A 12,798-nucleotide genomic window follows, 5' to 3' on the forward strand; every position below is an offset into this window, starting at 1 on the left:
TTACTTGCTAGGCAGTTGGTTTTGCTGCTAGAGGGTATTTATAAAAAGAACAGGATTCCAGAAAGATGGAGTAAAGCAATTGCAAAAGGGAAAAGCAGAACAAAATCACAGAATGGTTTAGGTTAGAAGGGACTTTAAAGATCATCGAGTTCCAACACCCCTGCCATGGGCAAGGGACACCTCCCACTAGACCAGGCCTCAAAGCCCCATCCAACCTGGCATGTAAATGGAAATGTAGAAATGGTAATGGAAGAGAAAAAAGACTTCCTGCAAGTAGGCAAATATCGTAGAGAAAACAAGGTAAAAATTATAGTATTGGGCAATGATGGTGTTATAAAAAACCTGTTATTACAAAAGGTGAAACAAAATCAAAAGTTCAGTAGCTGAAGTAGAAATGCCAAAAAAACTATGAACCCATAGAGCCAGTTGGCCTCACTGTTGTTCCTTGCTGTGAGACTGAGAATCCCTCTTTCAAAAACTCCAGCCTAAGGGTTATCTAAATAATATTTCATAATCATTATGATCTGTTGTGTTGTCAGTATCAGAGAATGGTGCACTATCAGTTGTTTATATTGCAAAATTGCTTCCTTGATTGAGGCATTACTATCCATCCCCAAACAAGGCTGCACCCTTATTTAGACTTTGTGCAGAAAAAAACATGCAAGTTCATGTCTGATAAAGCTTCACAAAACTGGGTTTTTGCTTCAGTCAACTGAGTGAAAAACCTGATTATAAGAAACCAATTAAACAAACATTATTACAGTTCTAAAAACTTAAGCAAAATATTTTTACATATTTGGCAGGGAGCAATCTTCCCTGTGACAAAGAAACGACATTGACTGTGGCAATTGTAGGAGCCATTGTTGCAATTTAGGAGCCTCTGCCCTGTAAGAACATGCTGTGAGATTCTGCACAGAAACCCGAGTAAGTCAAAAGCATTTTCTGCTGCCATGTCAGTTCAGCCATTTCCTGATAGGAATCTTTATCTCTGCTTTGCAGACACTACCAAACTGAGAGGAGGAATGAGCAGACTTTTTCAGGTAGCTGGGAGTTACTATAAGAAAGACAGTAAAGCTGAAATGTGAGTTATGATAAGAACATTCCCAAAACCTCCCTGAAATGAGAACATCTCCAGTGCCTCCAAGAGTGATCTTTCACTGACTGTATTCTCAGCAGATGTGGATATGGATTCAGCAACAAAATGTAAGTTTTGACCCTTAATCCAGAGATGTCCATGACTAAGGGCATATGGGAAGGAGGTAATGCAGTTTCTCATGAACCTTCTCTGGCAAAGGGAAACATGAGATAAGCATAGCTTTTCCAGGGAGAACTTAAGGCAAAAGCAGAAAATATGACCAATGGCCTTCTAGGAAAGAGATATCACAAGCAACAGTGTGGGTTACAGTCAGTGCTTCCAGAAGATACCAGGTAGGCTGAAGCTATTTTGAGACAACAAACAGGTGGGAAGACCATTGGAATTTTGGTCTAGTGGACTCCATTCATCCTGGAACAGGAATCCCTCAGTGTAGTGAGAGTTACAGCTTATCTACTCCCAGTAAACAAGCAGGCAGAAACTCAGAAAGCACCTCCTCCCAAATCCTAAAGCCTCCTGAAAAGTATCTTTCTCTTCTAGTCCTTTACATCTAGGTTTCTACAGATTTTCTTCAAGGCCATAACAAGATATAATCCAGGACATCTGATTACAAACACACATTAATTAAAATGCTAAATCATCATCATCATCGTATTTCATATATGACTGTAACTTAAGATTAGTGCAACAAGTGTCTCATTACTCACGTTTCCAGGGGAGAAGCACTTGGTTTAAAAATTGGAGCCTGCCAGACCCGACTTCTTTCCTAGGGGAAAGAAACGGGAATGATTTTTCAAAGAACCATTAGGGTTTCAGTCTTGGTTGAAATGGGTACGTTACCTGTAAAATTACATATATTCTAATTTGGCAATGACAATGAGGCTTTTATGTAATAAATAATAACCAGGCCTCCAAAATAACACAGTTTTCCAGCTTATTTAGATAATACGCAGCTGACAATAAACACTAGAAATTAACTTTCTGTACTAAAGCTATCAGGTCAGCCATGGTGTGGCAAAGTGTGTGGTGGGATCTTTCCCCTTTATGAATTCTAAAGTCTCCTGGACACCTTCTCCTCCAAGTTACTGCCTGCAAGTGGAGGCATAAGACTGCTTCGCTGGTGTTACATGTGACAGTTACAAGCTGCTTATTTGTCTAAATTGATTTTTTTTTTTTTTTTTTTTGGCAAGGAAAGCTGTTGGTAATGAGGCAGCTGCCAGAAGAATTCCCTAGCAGCTATTCAGGCTCAGAAACCATCACCACCCCATCAGAAGGAACTGTTTGCCCAGGCCCAGTTCTAGCTGTAGACTTACCCCCAAAGTGAAGAGCTGCAGGGGCACAAACTCATTGAAGGATTGACTCTTGCCAGTAGCTGAGGTGGTTGCCACCAGCAGGGAGGACAGCTGGAGCCAAGCTGCTGCTGCAGTGGTTCAACAGCCTGCACCCACCAAGGGTGCAACAAGGGGCTTGTGGGGGCTTTTAAAGCATTGCCTGGAGCCACCGCAGCTGCTCGGTGTGATGGCCAGGGAGAAGCCCTGGCCTGTTGCCCAAGGGGGGGAGGGGGGGTGAGGCTGTGTAAATGACTTCCAGGTGTTTGTTTATAAATTGTCTAAAATTAGGGCCTAATTAGCAGAATTTTTCACTTACAGAAGGGTTTGCTGGATTGTTGTTGGTGTTTTGTGGTGGTGGTGTTTTTTTTTAAAGAAAAACACACCATCATTTCTATAGAAGGTAGGAAGTAGTTGTTGAAATAGTGGCCATGCTGTGGACAACAGTCCACGTTCACCAGAATAAAAGCTCTGTTTTCCCTCAAAAGAGCTACATCTTTAAGTGATAACCTGTAATTAACTGGAAAGGTGAAGTTCCAAGCAAATATTTAAGTTAGTGGTATCTTGAAGCCATTAGTATGATCCAAGAAAATCTTGGAGGCAGGGGTTTTTGGTGGGCTTTTTTTGCTTAGTTTCTATTCTTACCCAAAGATCCATGGTCATGCAGTGCTTTGAAGTGTATGAATATCAGCTGGTGTAATGTGTGACTGGATGACAATGAGAAATGTCTGATGTCTGTCTTCTTTCTTACTGTGTGGGCAGCTTCCTGTTTGGGCCTCTGTCAACTTCATGCCTCTTTTTTCAGGTATGTAGACTACAGTATTGTTGGGGGTTGTTTTCTCCAATCAGTTTTAAATGTATATGCCAAAGGATTTGAATATGTACCTAAAAATCAACTTATCTTAGGGCCTGAAAGCAGGTGTTGGGTGTTTCCATCCAGCCTTGAAAGGCCTCTACCAGTTATCTGTCCAAAAGGAGTTATTCCTAAGAGTGCTGAAGTCTATGAACTCGATGTGCGGATCTATAACAGTGAGTAATGGTGCTGCTTGCCTGAAAAGTCACAGGTAGGATTCATTTTTTTAAATTATATTTACCATTTCTAGGTACTACTGTAGTTTATATGTGGAGGCTCAGCACCTGTCAAGCTGAGGCTTAGAACTGTCCAAGGTGGGGGAATCTACTCTTTCTCTTGGGAGACTGTTCCAATGTTTGACTGTCCTTGTGGTGAAAAATGTACCTCCTTTTACTTTTTTTTTAACCTTTTTTTTTTTTTTTTTTTAATCAACTTTCATTAGTAGAAATTATTAATCAGTCAAAGGTTTAAGGTTGAGTAGCTGCTCCCAGCCATTCACTGGCCACAGTAGGACTGGAGATTACAGAGGTTTTATGTTTGTTTTTTGTTTTGTTTTGTTTTGTTATGGTTTGGTTGATTAAGAACAGGTTTTTCCAATGCAATTTCCACCAGGCAGTATTCTGAGCAATTGCTTTCTTAAAATTTCAACTCCAGTCAAAGGACTTCCTGCTGTATAATTTATGTCAGATTAATATTATGAAGTACATGTCATGCTCATCTTCCATAAATGGCAGCTATCTTCAAATGAGGAGGTTTCCTGTGAGAGCCACTGTACTTCTCCTTTCTTGGCACTATTCTTTTATGTGGCATTAAGCAGTCATGGCAGTGTTGATGATGCATTTGTGCTGTTAAGGTCTCTACTTTGGTGCTGTCTGGGCACGTCCAAATTCCAGGATGGCAGAGCAGGGCAGTGTCTTGGCTCAGACCCACACCTGGTGAGGTTTCTTTAAAAGCAGCCTAATTTTCCTCTTTGGTCCAATTCAGAAAGTATTCTCAGAGGATGCATGCTCTATAATAATCAATGAGAGCTTTTAAAAGTCTGATTTATTATTATTTTCTTCTCCCTAATTTTTGTTGTCTGACCTTGTTGTAGAGAGTCCTTAATGACCCTGGGGTGTGGAGCATGGAGACAGGCTCTGTCTCTTCCTTCATGTGAATGTCCAGGTAGCACCTACCAGCATCTTACTCCGGGAGAGGCTGCACAGCCCAGATAAGTTTCTGGTGTGCAGCTAATTTCCTTCTTCTGGCCTGAAGCTCAGGCACCACCAAATTAATGTAATTGCATCTCCTTGAATATTTGCTAAGATGTGGGGATGGAGAGGTTGTTTAGTTCCAATGGCCATAAAAAAATACCCAGATGCTAGATGGTGGTGCAAGAGTTGTCTCCTGCTGATTAATTTGTGTGAGGAAAGAGATAGTAAAATAAATTTTTACAAGTCCGTTTTATGAAACAAGGAGTTTTATTAAGATATTTTATTATGTGTCTCTGTAAGGAATAGACCAACAACCATATAAAAGCTTACAAAGATGGTTAACCTTCAACACTATAAATGTGTTAACGTGACAGAAGTAGTTCACAATTTTGCATCTTTATTGACTTTTACAGAGTGAAGGGAGAAAGTTCTCAACTATGATATGCCAATGATGATCTTTGACAGGAGACATTTACAATTGCTTTTCATCCTTTACCTTTTTTTTTTTTAATTTTTTTGTAAGCAAGTCAATAACCCTGACTTGCAGAGTTAGGAGTGAAAAAACACATTAGCACCATCATATTAGTCTTTTACACTTCCCTAATTTTTTAGTGGTCTTGACCAGCAATGACAGGAAAGTAGAGAAGCACCTTTGATAACAGAATACAATCCAACAATAAAATTATGGTGGCTACTGACATTAAGGTATTAAACTCTAAAGATACACTGTACTTTTCCACAGCTAATCAGTACAGAAATAGACAATTTTGTACCAAATTATTCCACAGAATTGGCCAATGGGCTTAGATAGATTTGTTTGGTTGATTTTTTTTGTTGTTTGACTCATCAGACTCATCCCAGTTTCTGTCCATGTTGAGGTAGTTGAAACAGGGAGGTCTTTCTAGCTTTATGGACTGCATCTTAGAAAGAAGGGTAAACTTTGGTACTGGGAGCAATCAGTGCTTTGTAAATTTGCTGACATTCAACTGATAGAACACAGTGTTGTTTTATTAAGTGTTGAAGTTGTATTATAGCACCACGGAGACATGTTTTGAAGGTGGAATTTGTTAAAAAAAATAGAGCAAAAAAGCATTTTTACTGTACTTTGTGTAATAGCAAAAAAAAAATATAACCCTTAATATCAAATTGATTTTATCCCCCAGAAATTTTGTTAATAAATAACTGGGATATTGATGGTCACCTGTACTAGCTGACCAGGCTAAAACAAAGGAGCACAGTTGGAGTGTGAGTCTGTTTGCTGGGGTTTCAGAAAGAGCAGATTCTTTGATTTATAAGAAGCAGACCGGGCCAATGTCCACGCCAAACTCCTGATCAGGACCACCAATATCTAGGGGTGCAATATCAACCACAGGCAGCCTCACTGTCTTGCGTGTTCTGTATTCAAAGACTGTTTTCCCCCATTCACCAGTGTGTTTCTGTGAAGTTAAAAAGAAGAGGAAAAAAACATGTTAGAGAGATCCATGTAGAGCTATGTGAAAGTTATCTTACAGTTTTTTGGATTTCATACTTTCTCTTTCCATGTTACTGTGTGACAGTAACACCAGGAAAGCTGGTTGCAGTCTCTGTAGAACTGAACATGCAGACATGTTCTTTATGCCTGAACCTTTTATGTGAGGTCTTGTGGGCTTGTAGACCTTGATGGACAGTATTCTGGAGCAGTATCAGTGCCCTGACTTAGGACTGAAATATGTTCTGTGTGCTGGAAACTGTTTGGAGAGTGGCTGCAGGATAAACTGACAGCAGTCACGAGGTAGCTCTTCACATTCATGTTAAAGAAGTCATGTGACTTCACTGGAGGCCTCTCACTGACTGTGGCTCTCAAGCAAGGAGATACCTGTAAAGCACAGATTTAAATGGGAGTGTGCCTCACCTCCTACAGTTGCCACGGCAGTGACGCTTCTGGTGTACAGAATCTAATTTGCCCCAATTAGGTGTAACTGTGTCCTTTCCTTACCCAGGTCATCCAAAGCTCTTGCTTCCTTTATTATGGGTCTAGTCCTCTAGAGGGAATTCTTTCTTAAATTACCACACTAAATTCTTGTTTACTTACAGAACAGCCATCTTCCAGAACAGCGTATGTGAATTTGCTGTTTCCTTCAGCCTTGATCTCACTTTCTGTAGAGCTCATCAGTTTCAGAGCTCTTTTAACATTTCCACTGGCTTCATCCAGGTAGGCAATGCTGTTCTTGCAGTGGTAGGTGATGTTCTGGGAGGCACGGCTGGAGAGGATGCGGAGGAAGGCCAGCTGTACTTCTGAGACATCCTCTGGAAGCTCAGGATCTCCATAGCTGAACTGTATAGTTCAATACATAAGAAACAGGTTTTGTTGGATCATGTCTAAGGTTATTATTTCACACACTAAATGAGAAGCTTAGTTAAATGTCAGGATTCTTTACTCCTTTGTTGAGATGCAGGTGAGCACGATACCTGTGCGAGCTCTGGGGCTGCTACCTGTGCTAGGGTCTTACCTGGAAGCCTCCGTTCATTGATTCTCCAAACCAAACATGTTTCTTTCCACTGCTTTGGCTGGTCCACCACTTCTTCCTTGGCACAGTTCTGGGATTAGCACTGAGGCAGGTCTCACCAGTTTCCATGTTACAGTATACTTTGATGGCATCCATCTTGCAGCCTTGGTTGGGATCAACCCAGTACTCTCCTACAGGTGAAAAAAAAAAAAAGTGTTAAGAGGTTTAATTTATTTGGAGCAGAATCTGACTGTCTGATGGTGGAGCTTGTTTCTATGCCAGATTCCTGAGCCAAATTGGGAAAGCATATTAATTTTGACAGATGAGAGGCCACAGAAAATAAGATGATATAAAAATATGGTGAGTTCATGTGAATATTGTAATATGACTGACATTTGAAATACATACAGGACTTAAATGGTCCTTTATAAGCATGTAAGGGGTAGAGTTGAATTCAGAGTGCAAATACATAGAAAATTAAACTTTAAAACTATTATTACATTTTTCATCTTTATAATGAAATGTGTTTTTTTAAAATAATAAAATTATTATATATTATATATATACACATACATATATACATACATACATATATATAATAATGATATAGCACATCCTTGCATTTAAATACTCAAAGAAAACAGCATTCATGGAAAAAAAGTCCAGATGTTGTACTGCTGGTGAAAACAAAACCCTAACATACCACTCTTGAGCTCAGGATGGCAGAATTTCAGATCTCTGCAGTTACGAGCTGGATTCTTCCGTGACCCATCGGGACTGATGATGTTTTCAATCTGGTTGTTAATTGATTTCATTGAAGAGATGATGTCACCCAGGTTGATATCATTTTCTTTTGGCTCATCTCGATATTCATACCCATAGCCCACTGGACCTTTTTCACCAGCACCCAGGGCAGCTGCACCACCACCACAACATGGACCAGGAGGGCCAGAAGGACCAGGAAGACCAGGCTGGCCTGGTGGACCCTAAACAAAAAATAGCAAACACAATGGTGGTTAGAGATCACAGAATAACCCAAAAAGTCTGTGTGGGACTTAATTTGCTTGAATAATCTAACTTACTTACTTATTAAATAATAGTTCTCGCTGTGTGTAAACAACTCTTAAAGACTTTCTGGGCATTTATTTTCCAAAAATTGGATTATTCTTTTTCCTAATTTAATCAAGTTGTGGTTGTCCTTCTTCTGACTGGGCTTTGAGAAGGAGAAGAAGAGCTTTGCACCCGGCTCCAGAGGATATAATTTCTTGGCTTCAGAAGGGTTATACTGAACTACTAATGCTCTGTGGTTAGTTGTGTTTTTTTATTTAGCCCTCACAGCTGGATACCTCCTACCACTAACTCTGTCCATAGTGTACAGGATTTTCTGAGGGAGATATTTAAATGGGAGAGCACCCTATGTTTCATGAATAATCCTTGAAGGTTGGTTCGTTTGTCTGCACACAATGTACTTACTGCAGGGCCACTTTCACCCCTGTTACCACGGGGGCCAGGAGGACCAATTGGACCTGGATAACCACTTGTACCATCTTTGCCAGGTGGCCCGGCTGGTCCCGGGGGACCCTAGAACAACATTGAACACAACATGGTCAAAAAGCTTACCAGATAACCTCAAATTCAGAAATAATCTGTGAGAAATTTCAAATATTTCTGTACTGTTTGTCAGGTGTCTTTTTTCAGCAGTTGCCTGTTAAGATGGCCAATTAAAAATAATAATAATTTATTTGTTATTTTTACAGTAGTCTGACTCTTCCTTTGAATGATGCTAACTGAGGAGGTTTTCTTACCCTTGCACCTGAAGCTCCTGGACTTCCAATTGCACCTTGTGGACCCAGGGGACCCTGTGAAGAAAAGATAAGTAAGTCATACACCTCCCAGTAATATTTTGTGTCTGGCTGGATGTACCTCAAATAGAGATATTGAAACATCCTCAAGATTATATGAAACACATCCTTATAAAAAGCCTGTGTCAGATATGAGAGGAATGGTCACCATTCCTTAACCAGAAAAAAGATCACATTCTCTATTTGAAAAACTATTAGTGATGCAATATCATCCAAAATGGAAGAAAACCAACTGAGATCAACTAGCTTTGGATGAAATCTTGTATTCATATGAATATAGGCTCAAAATGCTGCATATTATCATAAAATCATTTAACCAGTAAAGTTATTTAAATAATTTGACAGACACTCATGTTTTCGAAGGTATTAAAAATTTGCTCTGTGTGTGCACCACCAAGAGCCAAGCCATAAATATTATTGATCATCTCGCTGTCAAAGTGCACGTGAGAATTTTTCAGTTGTTTTTTTTTTTCACTCATAAGTGAGCCAACATGTTATACTGTGTTGTTAAATAGATTGGTATTGGTGGCTTTTACAATTAACACTTCCATCTTTTGCCATCATTGGTAGATTATGTAGGTGAATTTTGGGTCACTTGTATGGTGGGTGCCATTAGTAAATCTTTTCAGTATAAATCCTTCTTAACGTTTGTGCTTGTCATAAATGCCTAGGCCATGCCCAGCTGTTAGCCTTCAATACTTTTAGCCATTAAGAACTGTTCAGTGGGGCAAACCATGTTAACAACTGAGTACTTTGTAGTTTCATGCCCATTATGCCCTATTATTGTAGTTACTGCAAAAGATGCATGACAGGAGAGAGGTGTTTGTCCTCTGAGTAGCTCTTTCATGGATTTAGATGTGTGCCTACCCTAGCTTTCTAACAGACAGACAAATATTTCTGAAGGCATCTGACAGTCAAATCACACAGGTTCTTTATACTTTTTTTCCTTCCTCAGTAAATTAGTTAAGGCTAACTAGTTACCTGGGATGCAAACCACAGGAACTAAAATCAGCCATAATTCCCAGTTCAATGCAAAATACTCACAGGAGGCCCAGGGAGACCAGGGGTACCAGGAAATCCTCTATGACCCTTTATGCCATTGCTGCCTCTTTCACCAGTTTCACCTTTATCACCACGAGGACCTTGAGGACCCTTTAAGAGTAGATTTACAACAAAAGAAATATATAAAGAAATAAGAAAAACTCCCAAATAACAGGAAGCAATGAATGCATGATATCACAAATGCTTTAAATATGACTTACAGCAGGACCACGAGCACCAGCAGGACCAGCAGAGCCAGGAGGGCCAGGTGGACCCTGTGACACAATAAGAAGATGGTATGGATCACTTGGACATGAACACACCACCCTTTTAATTCCAGGTAAACACGATGCCCAAAGGCAGCAGCTGGTAGAAACAGTTCTACATTGTCATCAGCAAGAAAGCTGGTAATTTTTCCTTTTCTCCCTATGTTAGCCTTCCTTGTAGGCACTGATACAAACCACATGCAGTAGAGCCCTGAGGTGCTCAGTGCTCAAGGTCTGCTGGCATCAGTCATGCTCAAAGCTACTCCCTTAGTTTAAATAAACATCCCTTGTGCTACATGAGCACCAGATGGGATGGAAGCTAAGATAGGGCCTGGTGGGATGATGTGCTTTTTGGCATCCTAAGGAGTACGTGGGTTTTCAGCTTAATTTATATCCAGCTATCAGGAATGTAAACTGCCAGGTCTTTCCCCTTGATATTCCTATAAAAGAGGTCCTCGATGCCAAGAAGCTATGACAGCAACAAATGTATGGTATCTTCCAAAATTCCACTGTATTACAGCATGAAATGGACTTTTCGCAGGAAAGGTATGTAAATAAGCAATAAGATATTTACTGTGGTCTTACCTGAAATCCTCTTTCACCAGCTTTTCCAGGTGCACCCGCGTTACCTGCAGGTCCAGGGTGACCAGGAGGTCCAGGAGGGCCAGGAGAACCACTTTCACCACGGTCACCCTGCAGGCAGTCACAGTTGACAGGACAAGAAATTAAATGTTTTCCATAACTACAGTGTGAAGAGCATATACAGTGGAGCAGAAGAGATTCAAGGAGTAAGTTACATAGCACAGAACTAGCTACGTATACTGTCATCTCTACATAACAAGAATTTGTCAATCTAAACATATTGGTGATTCCTTACTTTGCCTCCTGGGGATCCATCACGTCCAGGCAAGCCATCTGAGCCAGGGTTACCCTGAAAAAAATGAGTGGTACAGTTTGTTCATAAGCTGAATGATCAATAGACAGCTTGTTTGCCAGTAAGCTTAAATAATGCTTATCAAAGAAAGAGAAAATTTTCAAGAAGGAGGAGTTCCTGGAGGTGGAGGGGCCCCTAAAACATCTGTCAGACCTGCATTATTTTGTAGGTGTACAGGCAGCACAGTTCAGTTCCCAGTGAGACAGGCACATGATCCACAGGTAGTGGAATAGCAGAGGCAGCAGGCTCACCACCTTACCTGAGCCCAGGCCCCTGTGCATCAGGCACTTGGGGGACACTTTCTGAGCTTTAAAGCATATGTAGTCCCCAAGCCTCCTGTCTGTAACTCACGAGCTAGCAGGAAGGTCTGACACATCCACTCACATCTCTGCCGGGCTCTCCAGGTAAGCCTCTTTGTCCAATAGGACCTTGTGGACCAGGAGCACCACGTTCTCCAGGGACACCATTGGTTCCTGGTCTACCATCTTCACCCTGAAAAAAAAGGGAAAGGATTTCATTGCAGGTAATGTACTTGTGAAACCCCATCATATTGTGCAGCTGTAGCTAAATATGCAGTGATAATGAAGGAGACCTAATAAAGTGAAGTGACTTTGGTCGTTGTGAAGACTCAAAATAAACATTTTGGTCAAGTTTGAATGTTTCTTTCTTTTTGTTCTGAGTAATATTCATGTGAAGCCATTGAACCCAAGGAATGTTCCTTGTTTTGTCAATTAAAAAATAATAAATGGGTATGTGTCTTTTTATGGGCCCAAAAATAATAGCCAAAGCAGTTAACAAAAAACACTGGTGAAAAAAACCAAAAGACACAATTGGGCAAAGCTGGTTATAGCTACTCTTAGCAGCTGGACTGCAGTAGTTGTGTTGGCTTTGGGGCAGTTCAGCAGTGCACGCGCTCACCTTGGCACCTGCCATTCCGGGCGGGCCGCTGGGGCCGCGCAGACCTGGTAAACCTGTGTTACCCCGGCCACCAACGATGCCTTGAGGACCTGGTTCTCCTGGTGCTCCCTGTTTGGGAAAAGGTCAGATCAGTCAATATTGAGGATCTTCTAGGTAGTTTATTCTTGTCAAACATAGTCCTTGTCAATTAGTAGAACTGTCCCTCACGAGATGGATACTCACCCTTTCTCCTCGTGCGCCTGGTGGCCCTTTTTCGCCCGGTGCACCAGGCTCACCTCTTGTTCCAGCAGGTCCTGGACCACCAGGAGCACCTGAGCTACCAGGAGGTCCGGGAGGTCCATCCTTGCCTGCAGGTCCAGCATTACCAGGGGGACCTGGACTACCCTAAAAGGAAATTTAAAGAGAAGAGTGTGAGCTGTGGTACGTGAAACTGTAGCACACGCTTACTGCTATTCCATGTCACCTAAGAGGAGAATAAACTCTCTTCAGCAGAAGTTCTTCCCCAAATTCACACATCGTATTCAGGATGCTTTTGCTTATCTTATATATCAAGGTAAATACAGCTTTCTATAGTTTCTTATGCTAATATATTTCCAAATATGCCCACGAGGTAAGAAAAAGGGGGGTAAGACAACTTACATTGTTACCAGGGGGACCAGGAAGACCACGAGCACCAGGGAAACCAGCAGCACCCTGTAAGAGATCAATACTTTTAGTTGTAATTTTCTGAAGATTGGAAAGACATGAACAAATTGATTTTTATACAAGAGCTGACACTGAATTGTATTTAGCTGTTTTGCCCAAAGCCCTAATTAGATGTTCTG

At 41.0% G+C, this 12,798-nt stretch overlaps 1 protein-coding gene across 1 annotated transcript in view; it reads right to left on the minus strand.

The window, feature by feature from the left end:
• Positions 1-4,715: 4,715 nt before the first annotated feature.
• The window catches only part of COL3A1 (collagen type III alpha 1 chain), a 69,303-nt gene continuing 61,220 nt past the window's right edge, over positions 4,716-12,798 (minus strand). Inside the window, exons 38-51 of the mRNA XM_051622911.1 lie at positions 12,614-12,667; positions 12,197-12,358; positions 11,975-12,082; positions 11,441-11,548; positions 11,000-11,053; positions 10,708-10,815; positions 10,078-10,131; positions 9,860-9,967; positions 8,759-8,812; positions 8,427-8,534; positions 7,657-7,939; positions 6,957-7,144; positions 6,539-6,781; positions 4,716-5,903 (exon numbers count right to left, since the gene is read on the minus strand). Coding sequence (XP_051478871.1) covers positions 5,757-5,903; positions 6,539-6,781; positions 6,957-7,144; positions 7,657-7,939; positions 8,427-8,534; positions 8,759-8,812; positions 9,860-9,967; positions 10,078-10,131; positions 10,708-10,815; positions 11,000-11,053; positions 11,441-11,548; positions 11,975-12,082; positions 12,197-12,358; positions 12,614-12,667 — 1,779 coding nt within the window. The 3' untranslated portion in view covers positions 4,716-5,756. The remainder of the gene's footprint in view (positions 5,904-6,538; positions 6,782-6,956; positions 7,145-7,656; positions 7,940-8,426; positions 8,535-8,758; positions 8,813-9,859; positions 9,968-10,077; positions 10,132-10,707; positions 10,816-10,999; positions 11,054-11,440; positions 11,549-11,974; positions 12,083-12,196; positions 12,359-12,613; positions 12,668-12,798) is intronic.

This window comes from Apus apus, chromosome 6, assembly GCF_020740795.1.
Source record: "Apus apus isolate bApuApu2 chromosome 6, bApuApu2.pri.cur, whole genome shotgun sequence".
Lineage (NCBI taxonomy): Eukaryota > Metazoa > Chordata > Aves > Apodiformes > Apodidae > Apus > Apus apus.